Source organism: Crinia signifera, chromosome 19 (genome assembly GCF_055691185.1).
Source record: "Crinia signifera chromosome 19, ASM5569118v1, whole genome shotgun sequence".
Classification (NCBI taxonomy): domain Eukaryota; kingdom Metazoa; phylum Chordata; class Amphibia; order Anura; family Myobatrachidae; genus Crinia; species Crinia signifera.
In genome coordinates this window covers 49731160-49753342 of record NC_139226.1, presented here as the reverse complement: position 1 = coordinate 49753342, position 22183 = coordinate 49731160, and the positions used below count along the sequence as shown (strand labels likewise).

Below are 22183 nucleotides of genomic sequence, written 5' to 3'. Positions count from 1 at the left end.
TGTGCGTTCAGGAACAGGTGTTGGTGGCAGAGTGAGGAGTGGCAGAGGGAGCAGTGGCAGAGTGAGGAGTGGCAGAGGGAGCAGTGGCAGAGGGAGCAGTGGCAGAGGGACCAGTGGCAGAGGGACCAGTGGCAGAGGGACCAGTGGCAGAGGGACCAGTGGCAGAGGGACCAGTGGCAGCAGCCAGACAAGTGTGAGAGGCAGCAGTGTGGCAGGCAGCATGGCCACAGCAAGGGCAGCCTCACACCAGGCCCTGGGCGTCCAGCCCCAGCAGGAGGAGGTGGAGGATCCGCTGGCATCCCCATCCTACAGCCAAGACCTTGATCATACCCCACACCAGCTGCAGGAGGGCCACATGTCAGAGGTGGAGGCAGATGGTGGTGAGGAGGAGGAAGACACTGCCATGGAGGAGGAGGGCTACATGGCTGGTGTTGAAAATGAGGAGGAGGAGGAGGTTGAAGCTGGCCGCACCAAAAGTGGCAGAAAGGTGCGTTTTTCCTATGAAGAAAATGCAGCACTTGTCCGGGCTATCCTGCCAGTGTTTGAGCGTTTGCTTGGCAAATCTCACCACAAGACCACTGCACAGCGCAAAAGGGCTATGTGGAAGGACATCACCCAGGCGGTGAACGCTGTGAGTCAGCACAAGCGCCTGGTCCGCAATGTGAAAAAGAGATTCAACGACATCAAAAGGCAGTTGAAGAATAAAATGGCCATGGAGTTGGAGGAGGCCACCAAGACTGGAGGAGGAAGCCCCACCACTGTGTGCTACAATTCGTATGAGGTGAAGCTGAAGCGCATCATCCCCCCTGAGGTCCTGCCTGGCATGCACGTGGCGGATACCGATAGGCCACAAACGCCATCTAGAGCTGGTAAGTGTGACCACATGCAATCCTAAACATACATGCTAATGTATTATAACTATAATGTTCACTTGTATTGTTATGCTAAGTAAAGTGCTGCTGTGGAACTACATAGCCCAGCAAGGTCATGCACAAGAAATTGCCTGCTACTCCTTTAAAATTGCTGATAATGCTGGGCCTTGTTGTTCCACAACTGCTCACATTGATTAACACTGTAACATTCTTTCTAGCAGCCTAACATGTATGTGGACAAAAACCCAGAGGTGTACTGGTGGTTTAGCTGCCATGCCTACATAGCAAAGATTATACAATAGTTGTCATGTGTACAATAGTGTAATTTTATTAATGTCACAGAAAAATCTGTGGGTTCCAAAACAAAATGGTGCCAAAGAAATAAAGCAGTCCTTGTCCAAAGGGTATTGTCCATTATTGTCATCTCAATGCCTGTTTGCACAAAATGCTTCCCCATTGCAAGGTCCATAATGCCTGGCCATCTTTCCTTCTACAGATTGTCAATCCCGAAGTGCTCACGCATCCAAGACCAGAAGGCCCGTTGCTGCAGAATCTGCGGAAGCAGGTAAATGAACAAAAAACACACCATTACACATACAGTACACACACCCATGTCACCTCAACAATATCTCATACCACATTCAACTCCTATTGCTACATTGCAACGGAAATGAATGTCATCTGAGCTACGCATGTGACATATTATTAATGTGAATGTTACATGCTGTATCGGGGTACATGTGTAAGTACATAACACCCCTAGGTATTTGCGTCCAGCATCTCAAGCCCTATGTAAAACAGTATAGAGGACAGTGTGGCCTATATATGCATGAGTACTTACCTCTTCTCTGTATCCACAGGTGCTATACAACTAGGGTCAAACCAAACAGATTCTTCAATGATGGTGCTAGACGAAATGGACATCATTCTTGAACCAGTCGACACCTTTGCGGCAGAGGAAGAAATACAGACCTCGTCACAGAGTGATCTTCCCCCAAGTGGGGTGTCTCCCAACCCACCCCCACCCACCAACACACCCCATACAGCCGCTTCGGCTTCCCAAGTAGCTAACTCCTTGGTTAATTTCAAGGAAAAACAGATAGAATTCATGGCCTCCCAAAGCCTCCAAATAGGTAATATCCAGGGGTACATGCGTGACACCTTCCTTCAGTTACGGAAAATGGCACGTAGTGTACGGGTAGGTGTAGGCACTCATGTGCGCATTGCTAACAGCATTGACACCCGTCTTGCTGAGCTAACTGCTGCTGTAAGGGAGCAGAATAGGCATATTGGCAGCCTGGCGCAAAGTATTGCTGCACTCACCCAATCATGCACAGCGCAGACTAATGCCTTACTAGCTATGCAGGCCCAAATCCAGCAGCTGGAAGCCAATGTGGGAGGTGGCACAGCATCCACCCTCAGCAGTGTATCCAGCACCCCAATAAGTGGCTCCCCCATTTCCCCACCCCGTCGGAGTGTTAGGACCCGTGGTGGGCTTGGTACAGGGTCTAGAAGTGGTGTAGGGGTGCCTGATGCTGGGAGAAGGTAGCTCCTACATATGTTTCATTATTTTACCCATTCCCAATCATCTTGTAACATGCCCCCAGAGTTGTTATTTTTCACCTGCAAAAATGCAGATTGCGTCTGAGAAAGTATACAGAAGTAAAAATGTCTAGCCGCATACCATTGTGTTTGTGTATTATTTTTTAAGCAATTATTGTGTGCAGTCTAAAATATTGCAATGGTATATGACAATGGGATTGCACTAAAGTAGTGTGGGGTATCTCCTTGGCTGGCAAAGGTTGTGCATCTACATATTCCAGCAGGCTCTGACACTCATGGTTTGGACTGTAATGCTTAGAGTGTGTCAGGGCATGCTGGCACGTGTAGTTCCACACCACCAGTGAGACATGTTTGACTGCATACATCATTCATACATGTCTGAAAAGTACTTACAAGCTAGATATCAGCAAGGGATAGGTCAGCACCACCATCTGCATCCGTTGGGCTCTGTGTATTAGGCTAAATGTGGGTGGAAGCAGATGGTATTGGTCACACATTAGTTAATGAGTACACTTACAGCACAGGTACATTTTGCAGTACAGGGCACATGTGCTTACCAGAAAAGTATCGGCTGATGATGTGTGTGCGCACCAGATTCCCCCTCTGCGTACCCCTCACTACCGGAGGTGTGGTAGGTTGGGCTTCCTCAACGACTGCTGCATGCTCCTCCTCCACATAGGCAGGTTGAGACAGGGCTATGTTGTGCAGCATGCAGCAAGCCTGGATAATCATGACTACTTTGCCAGGGTGGTAAAGCAGTGTACCCGACGACCTGTCCAAACACCGGAAGCGACTCTTCAAGACGCCAAATGTGCGCTCCACCACATTGCGGGTTGCAATGTGGGCTTCATTATACCGGTGCTGTGCAGGGCCCTCTGGGGTGCGCAAAGGTGTCATGAGCCAGGAAACACAACCATATCCTGAGTCACCTAAAACACAGATAGGAAGTGATTGCCTTATATGGTAATGTATGTGTTGATTTCAAACAGGACACAATGGTAGAAGAGCAATATGCTTGTGAAAGAGGAAACACACACATTGCAGCAGGTACAATTAGGGACAGACAGGGTATTATGTTAAAAGGTACTTACCTAGTAGCCAGCCCTCTGGCATTTGGTGGTTGGTAAATCTGTTCCAGAGGGCTGAGTGTCTCAGAATATAGGCATCATGGCAGTTTCCCGGAAAGCCTGCAACAACACTCAGGATTTTCAAATTTGCATTGGATACAACCTGCACGTTCAGGGAGTGCCGCCCACGCCTATTGACGTAGACGTGTCCCCGCACGTGCGGTGCCCTAATCCCAATGTGTGTGCAGTCTATAGCTCCCAGCACGCGAGGGAATGCTGAGAGTCTATAGAAAGCCAACTTGTGGTCCTGCCACTCCTGCTCAGAACTGGGGAATCTGATGTATGTCCGCCACAACTTCTTTAAAGCAAGTAACACTTGAGTGAAATGCTTAGAGAAAGTGGCCTGTGATACCCCCAAGGCCCATGAGGTCACAGACTGAGTGGAGCCTGTGGCCAAATAGTAGAGGGCACACATTAATTTGTGCAGCCCAGACACTGCATAGTTGCCTTCCCCAAAAGGGTCCAAATCCTCTCTCACCTGCTCATATAAGTCCAACAGGTTAATGCGGTTCAGCCTAAACATCCCCACAACCTGCTGATCCGAGAGGGAGTCCAGGTAGAGCCGAGCACGATACATACGTGGGGTACGCAGTAGTCGGGGGGCTACCTGGATCTGGCGCGCAGCTTCCTCCCTCCTGCGCAGCTCCTCCAAATGGGCCACATCACAAATCATCAACTCCAAACCACTCTGCAAAATCTCCATGTTTCAAACCCTCACAGGTGTCCTAAATGCTGTTGGGGTTTATGTAGGGGTGTTTGTGAGTGAAAATGAGGGCACCTGTGTTGAAATTAACCATGTGTGCACTTGACCAAAATGAGTTCTGTGCAAATTCGCCAAACAGAACCTGGGCCCTTATTTTGATCGGCACGGTACGGCCCGCGTGCGGCCGTACCGCCGATGTTTTTTGTCTGCACATGCGCAGAGGTCATTCTGCGCATGTGCAGCCCCCTTCGCCGCAGACGGATTTCGTCCGCCGCAAAGGGGGCGTATAGGGGCGTGAGGGGCTTCAGCCCCTCATTTCCCTATGTGTACGCCCCGCGTTTCATGGGCGTTCCCATGAAAACGCGGGGCGTATGCATGGTAATGAGGGCATGACGCCCTCATTACCATGACATGGGGGCGGAAAGCTGACGTCGCCGGATGTCAGCTTTCAGCCCCCTTACAAGCTCCCACACGGACGATTGTCCGTGTGGTCTGAGCTTGCGGGAGCTGCCGCGGCGTGCGGGCCTGCCTTCGATGGTCGTCGACCATCGAAGGCAGGGGGCAGCTCCCACCATGGTGGAGGCGTAGCCTCCACCATTTTTGTGCGGATCGCCAGCCGTCCGTGTATGGACGGCCGTGGCGATCCGTCTGGTGGGCGGCCCTTGGTTTGTGCGGTCGGAGCCCCGTGTGCGGCTCTGACCGCACCAACCAGAATAAGGGCCCTGGTCTGAAATAAGTGCGATAATTAGACACCCAAAAAGTGCGATTTGCGAAAACGCATTGCATTAAATAAGCGATTTGTATACTTTCCTATACGAAAACATCTGGATGCGATATAAATGCGAAATAATCTCGCACTTTTGTTCCGCATACCTTAATGCACATATTATGCGATTTCAGCCCCTTAGCGCATCCCATTAAATTGGCGATTTCAGGGAAAAATGCGATATCGCCATTTTGTGGTCTAATTAACGCCAAAAAAAGCAGATCTCATCCCATAGAATGTCACCCTACATGTCAAATGGTGTCTAATGTGGATGTTTTTTGCCGACATAGGGTGTTTGAAGGAGCTCCCACTGAGCATTTAGCCACATGTCACGCAGTTGGGGCATTTAAAACACCCCATTCTGCGTGGTATGATAACCCCCCTGGCTTCTTTCTTATCTGTCACATCTGCTTTAACCAGGAGGTCTCTAAGGTTGCGCCCCCTAGAGAAACATTGCATAACCCTTGCATTGGTGAGTGAGTCTAAGTCAGGATCGTCTCTGACCATAGACCAATTCTTTTTAAGGGATTTGCGGATCATATCACTTTTTGGGTTAAAATGATTAACCCATGGAATATAGTTGTCATGTACTCTTTTATTCCGGGACTTTAGCAATTTCTCTTTGGGGACATTTAAAGCCTTCTGTTGCTGAATAAACAGGTCCTCGCGGGGATAACCCCTTTCCTCAAATTTCTTAGTTAATACCGCAAACTGCTTCACTACTTCTTCATCTTCACTGACAATCCTACGCACTCTCAGATACTGCGAGTACGGCAAACCTGCTTTCATTCTAGCGGGATGGTAACTTTGATGATGAAGAATGTTGTTGCGGTCAGTGTCTTTAGTAAACAAATTGGTAATAATGGACCCTGAGAGCAACTGTATCCTTACATCCAGAAAGTTGATTTCTTTAGAATCAATCACAAATGTGAACTTAATGGGATGAGACCTTGGGCGAAATGTAATAGGGTGCGATTTTTAGACATGTGCGATTTTTGGTCAAAAACGGCCGAAATCGCACATTTTCCGAAAATCGCACATTTAATAGATTAAAAATCGCGGTAAAAAAGAAGTGCGATTTTTAGTCACATTTTAAATCGCATCCAGATGTTTTCCCATTATAAAGTATACAACTCGCAAATGTAATAGGGTGCGATTTTTGGTAAATGTTACCAAAAATCGCAAAAAAAATAGACCAGGTTCTGACAGGCGAATTTCACAGAACCATGCACAGATCATTGAGATCTGTGCATGGTTCTGTTAATAAAAATGTGTAAAAGTGTTTTTATTAAAAAAAAACGGCGTGGGGTCCCCCCTCCTGAGCATAACCAGCCCCGGGCTCATTGAGCCGGACCTGGTTCCAAAAATACGGGGGGACAAAAAGCATAGGGGTCCCCCGTATTTCTGAAACCAGCCCCGGACTCTTGGACCGGTCCTGGTTCCAAAAATACGGGGGACAAAAAATCTGGGGGTCCCCCGTATTTTGAAACCAGCACCGGGCTCCAACAGCCCACGGTGTCATGCCAAAGCCGGGGGACACTTTTTATACAAGGTCCCCCGGCCAAAACATGAGCACCGTGGCTGGTCAGCCTTGGACGGGGTACCTGGAGGAGTGGGCACCCCCCCAATAAAGGGGTCCCCCCCCCAGGCTTCACCCGTCCAGGGCTGAAGCCCGGGGCTGTCACCGGCGTCCGTGGCCAGTGGACGCCGGCCTGATAGGGTTAAATCCATCATACGTTACATTGCTTTATACCGGAGAACTACAAGTGCCAGCAGACCTCCCCCGCATGCTGGGACTTGGAGAACCACAAGTCCCAGCATGCGGGGCATTAATGGGCCCGCTGGGACTTGTAGTCCACCTGTAAAAAGAATGTTTATAAAAAACACACACACAGAGAAGTAAAAGTTTATTACACACACACCTCACTTTTACACCAGCGTTACTTACCATTCCTGGATCCAGCGCTGGTCTGGCTGCTTCACAGCCGGCTCCCCCCGCACTGACAGGCAGCGGGGAGAACCGGCTTTCTCCGTTGCCTCTAACAGCTTCTGTAGCGCTGTCCCAGCGCTATAGAGGCTGAGAGCTCGATTGGCCGATACGTCTCCATGGAGACGCATAGCTCAGTCCTGATTGGCTGAGCTATGCGTCTCCATGGAGACGCATAGCTCAGCCAATCGCGCTCTCAGCCTCTGTAGCACTGGGACAGCGCTACAGAAGCTGTTAGAGGCAACGGAGAAAACCGGTTCTCCCCGCTGCCTGTCAGTGCGGGGGGAGCCGGCTGTGAAGCAGCCAGACCAGCGCTGGATCCAGGAATGGCAAGTAACGCTGGTGTAAAAGTGAGGTGTGTGTGTCTAATAAACTTTTACTTCTCTGTGTGTGTTTTTTATAAACATTCTTTTTACAGGTGGACTACAAGTCCCAGCGGGCCCATTAATGCCCCGCATGCTGGGACTTGTGGTTCTCCAAGTCCCAGCATGCGGGGGAGGTCTGCTGGCACTTGTAGTTCTCCGGTATAAAGCAATGTAACGTATGATGGATTTAACCCTATCAGGCCGGCGTCCACTGGCCACGGACGCCGGTGACAGCCCCGGGCTTCAGCCCTGGACGGGTGAAGCCTGGGGGGGGGGACCCCTTTATTGGGGGGGTGCCCACTCCTCCAGGTACCCCGTCCAAGGCTGACCAGCCACGGTGCTCATGTTTTGGCCCGGGGACCTTGTATAAAAAGTGTCCCCCGGCTTTGGCATGACACCGTGGGCTGTTGGAGCCCGGTGCTGGTTTCAAAATACGGGGGACCCCCAGATTTTTTGTCCCCCGTATTTTTGGAACCAGGACCGGTCCAAGAGTCCGGGGCTGGTTTCAGAAATACGGGGGACCCCTATGCTTTTTGTCCCCCCGTATTTTTGGAACCAGGTCCAGCTCAATGAGCCCGGGGCTGGTTATGCTTAGGAGGGGGGACCCCACGCCGTTTTTTTTAAAACTTTTTTTTTTTGCACAAAATCGCATTTATGAAAATGCGCACATTTTCATGACTAAAAATGCGCACATTTTCATGACTAAAAATCGCCCGAAATCGCGGCAAATCGCATTTTTTGCCGCAAATTCGCATCTCATTACATATGCGAATTCGCGGCAAAAAATGCGATTTTTAAAGGTGCGATTTGGTGCGATTTTTTTTTAGTCTAAAAAATCGCACCCTATTACATTTCGCCCCTAGTGTTTTGTTTGACAAAAATTTCACTGAGCTCTTTTTCAGTACCAGACCATATGATGATCAAATCATCAATATATCGATAGTACAATTGTATTTTGTCCATAATGTCTCTATCCGTGAAAAACATTTCTTTTTCGACATGGAACATATACCCATTGGCGAACGAGGGTGCCACGGAAGATCCCATGGTCCTGAGTACCAGGGATTGTCACTAATCAGCTGCTGTACCGCCTGCAGCCCCTCTTCATGGGGGATGCTGGTGTACAGGCTTTTTACATTGGCTGTACACAACCAACAGGTGCTTGGTAACCCTTTCAGGTCCCGCAGTGCTCTCAATAAGGTGGTTGTATCCTTCAAAAAAGTTATTTCATGTTGAACCACAGGTTGTAAATAATGATCTAAATAGACTGCGATGGGCTGGTAGAGAGAACCCCCGGCAGAGATGATTGGTCTGCCCGGGGGTTTCTCCAAAGATTTATGTATCTTCGGTAACGTGTACAGCAGTGGAACTACTGGACACCGTACCGAAAGGGCACTTCTAGTGCTTGCTGTAATAATGCCACTGGTGACGGCCTCTGCCAATATTTTATCCAGCTCGCATTTAAATTTCAAAGTAGGGTTGACAGATAACCTTGAATATGTGTTCAGATCAGACAGTTGTTCATAAATTTCAGCCTTATAGGATTCTTTATCAAGAATAACAATCGAGCCCCCCTTATCTGAGGGGCGAATAACTATATCTTCACATTTCTGAAGCTCTGTCAGCTCCCTACGTTCAGACATGGACAAATTAGAATGACAAAAACTTGTATCATTAGACACTTCATTATGCATGACCCGGGAGAAAGTCTTTATCGAGCTATTCTGGAAAATGGGGTCAAATTTCGACCTAGGCACAATGTTCTTTACCTTAGGTGGGATAGGGATCAGTGTTCCCTCTAAGCTGTGCGCACGTGCGCGCGCACACACCTTGACGAGCATGCGCACAGACATTACAACTGAGCGCACAAAGCAGCAGTGGTCCCTTTTTGCATTTGTGGACTCAATTAATGTGTGTTTCACCCATTAACTACATTGTGTACTGTATTTTGAATGTTTAAATGTTTAATATCATTTTGAAGTAAAGTTAACACAAATGCTGAACGTCATTTTCCAGTTAAATATAAGTGACGCACAAAAATGTATGTTTCATTCCAAAGTTGCACAGCCAAAAATTTTAGCCGCACACAGCCTTCGTAAAATTAGAGGGAACATTGATAGGGATCACAGTGTCCTGCAAAGTAGGTACTTTATCATTAAAATGTCCCTTTAACCGGAGAGTTCTATTAAGCTTGTAATTCTCTATTTCCCACTGAAAGGGATCAAAAGTCCCCGACGGCACAAACGATAAACCCTTATTCAAAATAGAAAGCTCACCCGCTGACAAGGATCTCCTGGACAAGTTGAACACTAAATCCTCGGAGGGCGCCGGCTTCCCCTTCCCCCTCTGGTTCTGGCGGCCGCGCCTGGTGTAGGCTTTGTTCTTTTTCCCGAGGTAATGGCTCGGGTGTCGACCCCTAAAGGGGTATATGTGTCACTGGAGGGACCTGGAGCACTTTCATTCCCGCTGAAGCCCGCAGAAGAATCGGAGGAATCACCTCGCTGTTGAAACTTTCTGAAGCGCCTGTTGTCATAGCGCGGCGGTCTCGTCTGTGCTCCGGTCAACCAAGGGTACATCCTCTGTTTCTCATAGTCTTCTGACACAATATTAAATTTGTTCTTTTTAAATTTGATTACATGCCCCTGTAGCAAGTGCTACGTGGGGAAAACGGAGAGAAGCTTTAAGGAGTCAGTAGCGCACGCAGGGGGGGTTTCTGAGTACCCAGAAACCCCCCCAGGAGTCTAAGGGTTCTAGGCTGAAAGCTGAGGGTCCCCTCTTTCCATGGGTAAAAGAATTTTAAAAATCGGCCCTTGGGAACCAGAGATATCTGACTTCAAAGCAGTGGTCCCCATCCAAGTGTGTTGATTGCTCTTCCCAGTCAGATATTTCAGGTTCTGTCTGACTTAGAGTTTTTCTGAGGGTTTATTCCAAAAGCTGTGACCCTCCCCCTTTGATGGACACTAGTAGCTTGTCTCTACTGTGCCCAAAACCAGAGATATCAGCCTTCCAGCAGCTGGTTACTGCTCCAGCTCCACACACCTGTTATGTAGTTTTATATACTCATTGGCAGATTGCTCTGCCTCCTGAACTCTGATCCCCTAGTCACCAATACCATTTGGTAGGTGGGATTCTATAGTTTTTAATTCCATTAAAATCTAAGAAATCTATTTCTGGGAACTGGAGATATTTGCAGTCAAGCAAGCTGTCCTCCCACCAGAAAATTATGAATAATAAACCCACTCCACTATACACCCCTCCTCTGCATATTAAACATCCTCTACCACCCTGGAAGTTATGTGTATATATATATTTATTATTATTATTATTATGTATATACATTTGGTCTATCTATAATACTTTAACTGACCCGGCATATACTGGGTCACCTAAGTGTTCATCTCCATGCTTTGCTCCACCCCTCTGGAAACCCCCTTCTGAAAATCCTGCGTTTGCCACTGGGAGTGCATGGCAGCCCATAGAAATGCCATCAAGTTAGCCATCGAAAAGGGCCACAGTGAGCAGCCGGTGGCCCAGCATTTCATGGAGGCCAGGCATTCCTTAAGCTCTCTCCGATATAGAATTATCGATTAAGTACCCCCCAACATTAGGGGAGGGGATCGGGGGAAAAAACTCCTCCAGATTGAATCCAAATGGATTTTTTCATTAAAAACTCAATCTCCAATGGGGTTAAATGAAAGCCTGGGGCTTAGTGCTTTTCTTTGATGTTGGTGATAATTTAGCACGATGTTATAGTGATTTGTGATTTTGTTACAGATAACTGGAATTCCCCCTCTGCCCAGCAGGGGTCCTTGGAGGAATATCTTTTGAATAAGCTGTTCAATCAGCTGTGAATCTAAACTTTGATGCAGTCCTTTTATATGTATGTAAATCAATGTCTTTAATGTTCTTTTTTATTAGATGTGTGTTTATAGATGTGCTGTGTTTTTTGCTGTAATGTTTGGGGACATTTTTGTATTGATATGCACGTTGGCACTTTTTCTGCCTTTATTCAATGTAATAGACACAGTGTATCACCTGTTTAACACAGGTGTCTTAATGAAACCTTCACACCCTCTGACAAGGAGGAGCTTTGTTCACTAGGATGTGGCTATATATTGCATGTTTGTATGAGAAAATTTATCCTGATGACGAGCATTAAACTCGAAAGATCTTGATGAAAATTGCATGGTCATAATTCTTGTGAAAGACGTCGGAGTGCCGCCTAAAACAACCCTATATGTGCCACCCCTCGTTTGGGGTATGGCTGAGGAAGGCACCTGGTGCAGCATACAGCAATTTCAAGCAAAGGGAGTTCCGGCTTTTTCCCCTGTATATATATATCTCCTATCTCCTATATATTTGGCTACATCTGTCACTCAAAGTGGGTGTCTGTGTCTATAACGCTCTGTTCCTGGACTTTCCTCTTAATGTGTGATTGCCTTCATCTGTGCTGAACACCTTTCTGAGAAATTAACCTGTTTAAAACAGGTGATGGCAATCATACATTAAGGGGAAGTCTAGAAACAGAGCATTGTGTCCCTCCTAGAGAGGGTCATGTTGGGAGGTATGTGACAGAGAACCAGCCCAGTGAGCCCACAGACAGTGCCAGACACCCACTGCCTTCCCATGTTGCCCAGCACTGCTACTCCACAGCCACCAGGTGAGCGCCCCCCTCCCGCGATTTGCGGCAAAACCTCCCCCCCCGCGTGCCCCCCCCTCCCGCGATTCGCGGCAAAAACACCCGCTCCCCCGCGACCCCCCCTCCCGCGATTCGCTGCAAAAAGAACCCCCCCACGACCCCTCCCGCAATTCGCGGCATAACCACCACCCCGTGACCCCCCCTCCCGCGAATCGCGGCAAACCCTCCCCCGTGACACCCCCCCCCCCCCGATTCACGGAAAAAACACCCCCCCGCGACCTCACTCCCGCGATTCGCGGCAAAAAGAACCCCCCCGCGACCCCCCCTTGCACGATTGGCGGCACCCCCCCTGCGACCCCCCTCCCGCGATTCGCGGCACCCCCTCGCAATTCGCAGCAGCCCCAGGATTAAATGGCACATGCAAAACACTGACATGGCTATGGTCGACAATGAAAAAGGTTGACATGAGTTTTTGAAGATTTATTTTTAATTTTTTCATATTCATTGTCATGTGTCGACATGGACACCAATGAAGTGGCACACTTATGTCAACATTTACATGTGTTGACCTTTCTGTGTTGATTTTTTCTTGTGGCGATTCGCGTCACACCCCCCCCACCCCCACCCCCCCCACAACCCCCACTCCCGCGATTCACGGCACACACACACACACCTCCCCCGCGATTCTCGGCACCCCACCCCGTGACCCCCCCTCCCGTGATTCACGGCACCCCCCGTGACCCCCCACCTCCCGCAATTCGCGGCAACCCCCCACTGGAACCCCTGTGAACCCCGCCCTCCCGCGATTCGCGGCACCCACACCCGCGACCCCCCCCTCCCGCAATTCGCGGCACCCCCCCGTGATTCGCGGCAGCTCCAGAATTAAATTGCACATGGAAAACACTGACATGGCTATGGTCGACAATGAAAAAGGTTGACATGAGTTTTTGAAGTTTTTTTGTCATTTTTTGAATGTTTTCATATTCATTCTCATGTGTCGACATGGACACCAATGAAGTGCCACACTTATGTCAACATTTACATGTGTTGACCTTTCTGTGTTGATTTTTTCTTGTGGCGATTCGCGTCACACCCCCCCGCAACCCCCCCTCCCGCGATTCGCGGCACCCCCCGTGACCCCCCACCTCCCGCAATTCGCGGCAACCCCCCCCCCCCGGAACCCCTGTGAACCCCGCCCTCCCGCGATTCGCAGCACCCAACCCCGCGACCCCCCCCCTCCCGCAATTCGCGGCACCCCCCGTGATTCGCGGCAGCTCCAGAATTAAATTGCACATGGAAAACACTGACATGGCTATGGTCGACAATGAAAAAGGTTGACATGAGTTTTTGAAGTTTTTTTTAAATTTTTTGAATATTTTCATATTCATTCTCATGTGTCGACATGGACACCAATGAAGTGGCACACTTATGTCAACATTTACATGTGTTGACCTTTCTGTGTTGATTTTTTCTTGTGGCGATTCGCGTCACACCCCCCCGCAACCCCCCCTCCCCCGATTCGCGGCACCCCCGTGACCCCCCACCTCCCGCAATTCGCGGCAACCCCCCCCCCGGAACCCCTGTGAACCCCGCCCTCCCGCAATTCGCGGCACCCAACCCCGCGACCCCCCCCCTCCCGCAATTCGCGGCACCCCCCGTGATTCGCGGCAGCTCCAGAATTAAATTGCACATGGAAAACACTGACATGGCTATGGTCGACAATGAAAAAGGTTGACATGAGTTTTTGAAGTTTTTTTTTCATTTTTTGAATATTTTCATATTCATTCTCATGTGTCGACATGGACACCAATGAAGTGCCACACTTATGTCAACATTTACATGTGTTGACCTTTCTGTGTTGATTTTTTTCTTGTGGCGATTTGCGTCACACCCCCCCACTCCCACGATTCACGGCACACACACACACACCTCCCCCGCGATTCTCGGCACCCCACCCCGTGACCCCCCCTCCCGTGATTCACGGCACACCCCCGCGACCCCCCCTCCCATGATTCGCCGCAACCCCCGCCCCGTAACCCCCCCTCCCGCGATTTGCGGCACCCACCCCCGCGACCCCCCCTCCCGCAATTCGCGGCACCCCCCCGCGATTCGCGGCAGCTCCAGAATTAAATTGCACATGGAAAACACTGACATGGCTATGGTCGACAATGAAAAAGGTTGACATGAGTTTTTGAAGTTTTTTTTTCATTTTTTGAATGTTTTCATTTTCATTCTCATGTGTCGACATGGACACCAATGAAGTGCCACACTTATGTCAACATTTACATGTGTTGACCTTTCTGTGTTGATTTTTTCTTGTGGCGATTCGCGTCACACCCCCCCCCACCCCCCCGCAACCCCCACTCCCGCGATTCACGGCACACACACACCCCCCCGCGATTCTCGGCACCCCACCCCGTGACCCCCCCTCCCGTGATTCACGGCACACCCCACGCGAACCCCCCTACCATGATTCGCCGCAACCCCCGCCCCCGTAACCCCCCTCCCGCGATTTGCGGCAACCCACCCCGCGACCCCCCTCCCACGATTCTCTGCAATCCCTCCCCTCCCGCGATTCGCAGCATCCACCCCCCCACAACCCCCCCTCCTGCAATTCGCGGCACCCCCCGCGACCCTCCCTCCTGCAATTCGCGGCACCCTCCGCGACCCCCCCTCCCGCGATTCGCGGACACCTAAGTTGCAATACAGGGCATCTTTCATACAATTCTAACCATATTTCTCATATACAAACGTTCACAAATTAAGGGGGCGCAGCCCCTTACGACGGTGTGAAGAGCGCCCGTAGGGCGCGATGAATCACCTAGTCCTATATATTTGGCTACATCTGTCACTCAAAGTGGGTGTCTGTGTCTATAATGCTCTGTTCCTGGACTTTCCTCTTAATGTGTGATTGCCTTCATCTGTGCTGAACACCTTTCTCAGAAATTAACCTGTTTAAAACAGGTGATGGCAATCATACATTAAGGGGAAGTCTAGAAACAGAGCATTGGGTCATGTTGGGAGGTATGTGACAGAGAACCAGCCCAGTGAGCACACAGACAGTGCCAGACACCCACTGCCTTCCCATGTTGCCCAGCACTGCTACTCCACAGCCACCAGGTGAGCGCCCCCCCTCCCGCGATTTGCGGCAAAACCTCCCCCCCCGCGCCCCCCCCCCTCCCGCGATTCGCGGCAAAAACACCCGCTCCCCCGCGACCCCCCCTTCCCGCGATTCGCTGCAAAAAGAACCCCCCCACGACCCCTCCCGCAATTCGCGGCATAACCACCACCCCGCGACCCCCCCTCCCGCGAATCGCGGCAAACCCTCCCCCATGACCCCCCCCCCGATTCGCGGAAAAAACACCCCCCCGCGACCTCACTCCCGCGATTCGCGGCAAAAAGAACCCCCCCCGCGACCCCCCCCTTGCACGATTGGCGGCACCCCCCCTGCGACCCCCCTCCCGCGATTCGCGGCACCCCCCCCCGCAATTCGCTGCAGCCCCAGGATTAAATGGCACATGCAAAACACTGACATGGCTATGGTCGACAATGAAAAAAGTTGACATGAGTTTTTGAAGATTTATTTTTAATTTTTTTAATTTTTTCATATTCATTGTCATGTGTCGACATGGACACCAATGAAGTGGCACACTTATGTCAACATTTACATGTGTTGACCTTTCTGTGTTGATTTTTTCATGTGGCGATTCGCGTCACACCCCCCCCCCCACCCCCACCCCCCACAACCCCCACTCCCGCGATTCACGGCACACACACACACCTCCCCCGCGATTCTCGGCACCCCACCCCGTGACCCCCCCTCCCGTGATTCACGGCACCGCCCGTGACCCCCCACCTCCCGCAATTCGCGGCAACCCCCCACCGGAACCCCTGTGAACCCCGCGATTCGCGGCACCCACCCCCGCGACCCCCCCTCCCGCAATTCGCGGCACCCCCCCGTGATTCGCGGCAGCTCCAGAATTAAATTGCACATGGAAAACACTGACATGGCTATGGTCGACAATGAAAAAGGTTGAGTTTTTGAAAAATTTTTGTCATTTTTTGAATATTTTCATATTCATTCTCATGTGTCGACATGGACACCAATGAAGTGCCACACTTATGTCAACATTTACATGTGTTGACCTTTCTGTGTTGATTTTTTTCTTGTGGCGATTCGCGTCACACCCCCCGCAACCCCCCTCCCGCGATTCGCGGCACCCCCCGTGACCCCCCACCTCCCGCAATTCGCGGCAACCCCCCCCGGAACCCCTGTGAACCCCGCCCTCCCGCGATTCGCGGCGCCCAACACCGCGACCCCCCCCCTCCCGCAATTCGCGGCACCCCCCGTGATTCGCGGCAGCTCCAGAATTAAATTGAACATGGAAAACACTGACATGGCTATGGTCGACAATGAAAAAGGTTGACATGAGTTTTTGAAGTTTTTTTTTCATTTTTTGAATATTTTCATATTCATTCTCATGTGTCGACATGGACACCAATGAAGTGCCACACTTATGTCAACATTTACATGTGTTGACCTTTCTGTGTTGATTTTTTTCTTGTGGCGATTTGCGTCACACCCCCCCCACTCCCACGATTCACGGCACACACACACACACCTCCCCCGCGATTCTCGGCACCCCACCCCGTGACCCCCCCTCCCGTGATTCACGGCACACCCCCGCGACCCCCCCTCCCATGATTCGCCGCAACCCCCGCCCCGTAACCCCCCCTCCCGCGATTTGCGGCACCCACCCCCGCGACCCCCCCTCCCGCAATTCGCGGCACCCCCCCGCGATTCGCGGCAGCTCCAGAATTAAATTGCACATGGAAAACACTGACATGGCTATGGTCGACAATGAAAAAGGTTGACATGAGTTTTTGAAGTTTTTTTTTCATTTTTTGAATGTTTTCATATTCATTCTCATGTGTCGACATGGACACCAATGAAGTGCCACACTTATGTCAACATTTACATGTGTTGACCTTTCTGTGTTGATTTTTTCTTGTGGCGATTCGCGTCACACCCCCCCACCCCCCGCAACCCCCACTCCCGCGATTCACGGCACACACACACCCCCCCGCGATTCTCGGCACCCCACCCCGTGACCCCCCTCCCGTGATTCACGGCACACCCCACGCGACCCCCCCTACCATGATTCGCCGCAACCCCCGCCCCCGTAACCCCCCTCCCGCGATTTGCGGCAACCCACCCCGCGACCCCCCTCCCACGATTCTCTGCAATCCCTCCCCTCCCGCGATTTGCAGCATCCATCCCCCCACAACCCCCCCTCCTGCAATTCGCGGCACCCCCCGCGACCCCCCCTCCTGCAATTCGCGGCACCCTCCGCGACCCCCCCTCCCGCGATTCGCGGACACCTAAGTTGCAATACAGGGCATCTTTCATACAATTCTAACCATATTTCTCATATACAAACGTTCACAAATTAAGGGGGCGCAGCCCCTTACGACGGTGTGAAGAGCGCCCGTAGGGCGCGATGAATCACCTAGTATATATATATATATATATATATATATATATATATAAAGGGGGGCCAAAGTGACAATGTATGTAGCACACACTAATATATATATATATATATATATATATATATATAGAGTCAAGGGGGTGTCCGGGGAGAGGATTTCTACCATATGTAAATGAACAGATACAGGTGTCACTCCGGGGCTTCAGTGAAAAAACTTTACTGTGTGGCGGTCAACGCCGTTTCGGGTTTCCCCGTCGTCAGGACCAAAATTCACAAACAACAAGTGGTACAAAGTGCAGTGCTTAAATACAGAAAAAACTTACATTTGGACGCCCCTCTGCGCCGTTCCATCACCCGACCGAGGCTGCCGTCGTCACTACTGGATCCACCCAGGAAGTGAATCGCCAGAACTCCGGGCGGGGAGGTCACAAGCAACTGAGGGAAAAAGTGCAAAGTGCATATTAGTGCATACGTGTAACATAATGCATTATATGACAATATATTGAAAGAGGACATGCATATACAGTAAAATGGTTAAAAAATAAAGTGCTAGTGCAATCAGATAAAAATGAAAGGAAATTTCCTCAGCTGACAACCTGGGTGGCCACTAGATGGCGGTGTGGCCATGTCTAGCAGACAACAAATGTATAATCATGGATCATATGTACATATATTACAATAATAGAAAAAAAAATTTATATAATTTTATACATGTTCTGCTGACGGGTGTCACTATCAGCCTCAATGTCCCAGGACATAAAGTCACCTATAATACAGGATGATGGCGTAAATTTATTAACTCTGTAACCATTAGACCCTAGTGAATGAATGGGAATGGAAACATCCTTCTCTATAAGAAATATATATGCAGAAACTGTCTGATGCGAATCATAAAAAGCTGCCCAAATTGAGGGTCTCATTTAGGCCGCCAGGTGTTAGGGTGCCCAGCCTGTGTATCCACCGGCTTTCAAGCTGCAACAGCCGTTTGTCCCTGTCGCCACCTCTGTGGTTATCAGGGATTTGATCTATAATACGGTAGCGGAGGGTGGCCATGTTGTGTTTGGCCTCTAAAAAGTGACGGGCCACAGTCTGTTCGCTGTGGCCTTTTACCACCGCTGCCCGAATGGCTGCCCTATGATTGGCCATGCGTTCCTTAAATGTACAACTGGTTTTACCCACATAATTAAGCCCACAGGGGCATGTGAGAAGGTAAACAACGTACTTGGATGTGCACGTGAGAACCTGACAGATGTGATAGACTTTACCCGAATGTGGGTGTCTAAACGTGTTCCCGGTTACCATGTAACCACAGGTTACACAACCTGTACATTTGTAGCACCCTCCCTTCTTGGACAGAAAGTGTACAGGTGTGCTACGCATGAGGGAGACATCCGATTTGACAAGTTGATCGCCAATGCTGCGTCCACGAATGTAACCAGCCCTTAAGCTGGTCCCCACCAAGCTTGGTAGATCCGGGTCAGTGTTGACCATGGTCCACAAGTTTTTTGTTTTTTTTTGTTAATGGTAGGACTTTTATTTGAAAAGTGATTAACCCAAGTGATCACTTTATTCTGATCGGGTTTGAGGGCCTGTTTGGACGTGGCTCCTGTCAATAGAGCATTGCGATCCAATGCGCATGCTTTATTCTTGGCCGTTTGAATTAAGGACCATGGATAGCCTCTTTGCAGAAATTTTTCGACCATTTGATCAAGTTGAAGATCTCTCATGCGGGGGTCGCTATTGATCCTGCAAACTCGCAAGAACTGCGAATAAGGGAGACTGGTCATGGTGGAGGTGGGATGAGAACTGTTGAACTGTAAGAGCATGTTTCTATCAGTTTCTTTGGTGAATAACTGAGTGCTGATTTTATTACCGGATTTTTGGATGCGAACATCCAAAAAATCTAACTGGCAAGCACTTATTTTGAAAGTAAATTTTACAGGACTGTTAGATGCATTGTGATCATTTAACAGGTTGACCAGTGTCCCCTCTGGCCCTGACCAAAACAGGACCAGGTCATCAATATACCTGGCGTAAAAAATAGCATGTTGTTGGAACAAAGCATTGGTCAAAAAATTTTCATTTTCTATTTTGTACATAAAGGAATTTGCATATGAAGGCGCTGCCGGGGAACCCATTGCACAACCTGATGCTTGGCTATAATATTTGCCATCAAATACAAAGATGTTATGTGTAAGAGTGAATTTAAGCAATTGCATCAGGAAGTCAGGATTAGGGCCACAGTACTTAGGGTTATCTCTGATAAGATCACTAACCGCTGAGAGACCCTGAGAGTGGGGAATGCAGGTATAGAGACTAGTGACGTCTATTCCTGCCATGATGGTATGATCAGGGATGTCCCCTAAGTTGTTTAATTTAATCAATAGGTCAGTGGTATCTCTCAGATAAGTACATGTGTTTTGTACACAGTCCTGCAGGAAAACGTCCACAAATTTAGCAAGAGGCTCGCACAAAGATCCCTAAACGGCTATAATTGGCCTACCAGGGGGTCTCAGGGCGTCCTTGTGCAATTTAGGAATAATGTAGAACGCTGGAATGGCGGGTTTAGGCCGCAACAAGCTTTTCTTCGCGTCCATGGAAATGTATTGTTGGGAAATGGCATTGTCCAGAATGGTGTTCAATTCCTGGATGTGACCTTTGGAGGGATCCCGTTCCAATTTTACATAAGTAGCGGTATCCTGCAGTAATCGATGGCATTCTTCCAGGTAATAAGTAAAGTCCATAACCACCACCGCACCCCCTTTGTCCACCGAACGGATCATGATATCTTTTCTCTCACTTAGCTGTTTCAATGCTGAACGTTCATCATGAGTGAGGTTAGGGATTGGCGGGGTGGTGATGTTTTTATCAATGTTCTCTAGTACTCTGGCGAATGTTTTCAACGTAGAATTATTAGAGAGGGGATCGAAGGTACTCTGTGGTCTAAGCGCACGCAATATAGATGCTTTTTTAGTAGGGGTGGGTGAAACGGTGGCAGTTTTGTCAAAGTATTCGCGTAACCTTAACTTACGTTGCAGGCGGTAATTGTCAACCTTCCAGTCGAACTCATTGTGGGTGACCGTGGGGACGAAATTTAACCCCTTGTTGAGCAATGAAACTTCTGCATCAGTTAAGGGCACTTGAGACAAGTTGAATACTACGTTCTGCGATTTCTTTGTCGCTGCTGCCTGCCTCTGCCTTTTGTTCTGGCCACTTCTTCGCGTTGGTGTTGTATTGTATCGGCATCCCGTGCCCTCGTGCCCACGGCTAAAGGGATCTGCTTTCTAGGGCGGCTTGTTTGGCTTGGTGTGGTAAATTCGCCATCACTAGCAGAGGTGCTATTCTCACGTGAGCTCATAGCCGGTTGCCTACGCCAATTCTTTCTGGAAGGGCCTGTAAAGTTACGTGGCTCATTGCCTCCTTGCAGCCAACGGTATACCCTGTGCTGTGCATAGTCATCCTGGACTTTCGCTAATTTGTCCTTTTTGAACTTAATAAGGTCATTGCGATATGCCGTGACTTGATCTGCAAGCTGCTTTACCAGATCTTTATTGGCATCAGCCTGGAGGAAGGCTTCATGCTATGTTTCAAATGTTTTGATCTTATCTTTTGCGAGCTGTAATTCCTTGGTCGATTCCTCGATTACCAAAAGCATAAGATCCATTGCACATTTATTAAGTATACTAATCCATTTGGTACAAAAGGCAACATTATATCTCCCAATGGTAGGGGTATTATGCACCCGAAATCCACGTGGGATTTGCTTGGCTCTATAATATTCAGAGAGCGTGACACAATGCATCAAGGCGTCCAAATGTAATTTTTTTCTGTATTTAAGCACTGCACTTTGTACCACTTGTTGTTTGTGAATTTTGGTCCTGACGACGGGGAAACCCGAAACGGCGTTGACCGCCACACAGTAAAGTTTTTTCACTGAAGCCCCGGAGTGACGCCTGTATCTGTTCATTTATATATATATATATATATATATATATATATATATATATATATATATATATATATATATCAATGTAGAAGGTTAGCACTCCAATGAGCCCAAGTTTGGAAGCAGACTTGAACAAAAAGATGTTTGTAGATCCGGTGCCTTCCAATAGGAGGAGATACAGTTGTACCCCTCGTACAATATCACAAATAGACAATATCACAAATGCTGTCCATCTCCTTTCTTCTGAGTGCCGTCGCCCCCTCCATTTGTGATATATATTAGGGCGGAGTGAAAAAACTGAAATTGAGAAATTCAAAATCGGCTAGTGTGGGAAAGTTGTGACTTGACCTGAATAAGAAACGTGCAAAAGCATTTTGATCTGAGTCAACATCTTCTGTTCTGGCAAGAGGCCTAAAGTTTCACTTTTTAGGTGAAAATGACGAAACCTATGAAGATGCTCCAATCTAGTTATAATTATGTCAGGATGTCTTAGAGTGGTTCATTAATATACTTTAGCATAGTAAAAAACAGTACGAGCTTGTCCTAGTGCAAAGTGACTGACTGGCGGGAGAAAAAATCCCTAATAATTGACCCATTTTCATGGTCACAATTGTGAATATTGTGTTTTCTCCTGAACGTGTTTATAATAGAAGAAGCACAAATACTCTAAATGGAATTTCATTGACACTGTGTGAAATATAACACTGCATAAAGGCCTTAATC

General features: G+C 49.0%; 1 protein-coding gene across 1 annotated transcript; it reads left to right on the top strand.

Annotated features, from left to right (window-relative positions):
- Positions 1-166: 166 nt before the first annotated feature.
- On the top strand, positions 167-2421 carry LOC146041536 (uncharacterized). Its single transcript, XM_083161496.1, has 3 exons — positions 167-869; positions 1369-1437; positions 1733-2421. Exons 1-3 carry the CDS (start codon positions 221-223, stop codon positions 2419-2421), a joined length of 1407 nt encoding a protein of 468 aa, XP_083017622.1. The 5' UTR covers positions 167-220.
- The last annotated feature ends 19762 nt before the right edge of the window (positions 2422-22183 follow it).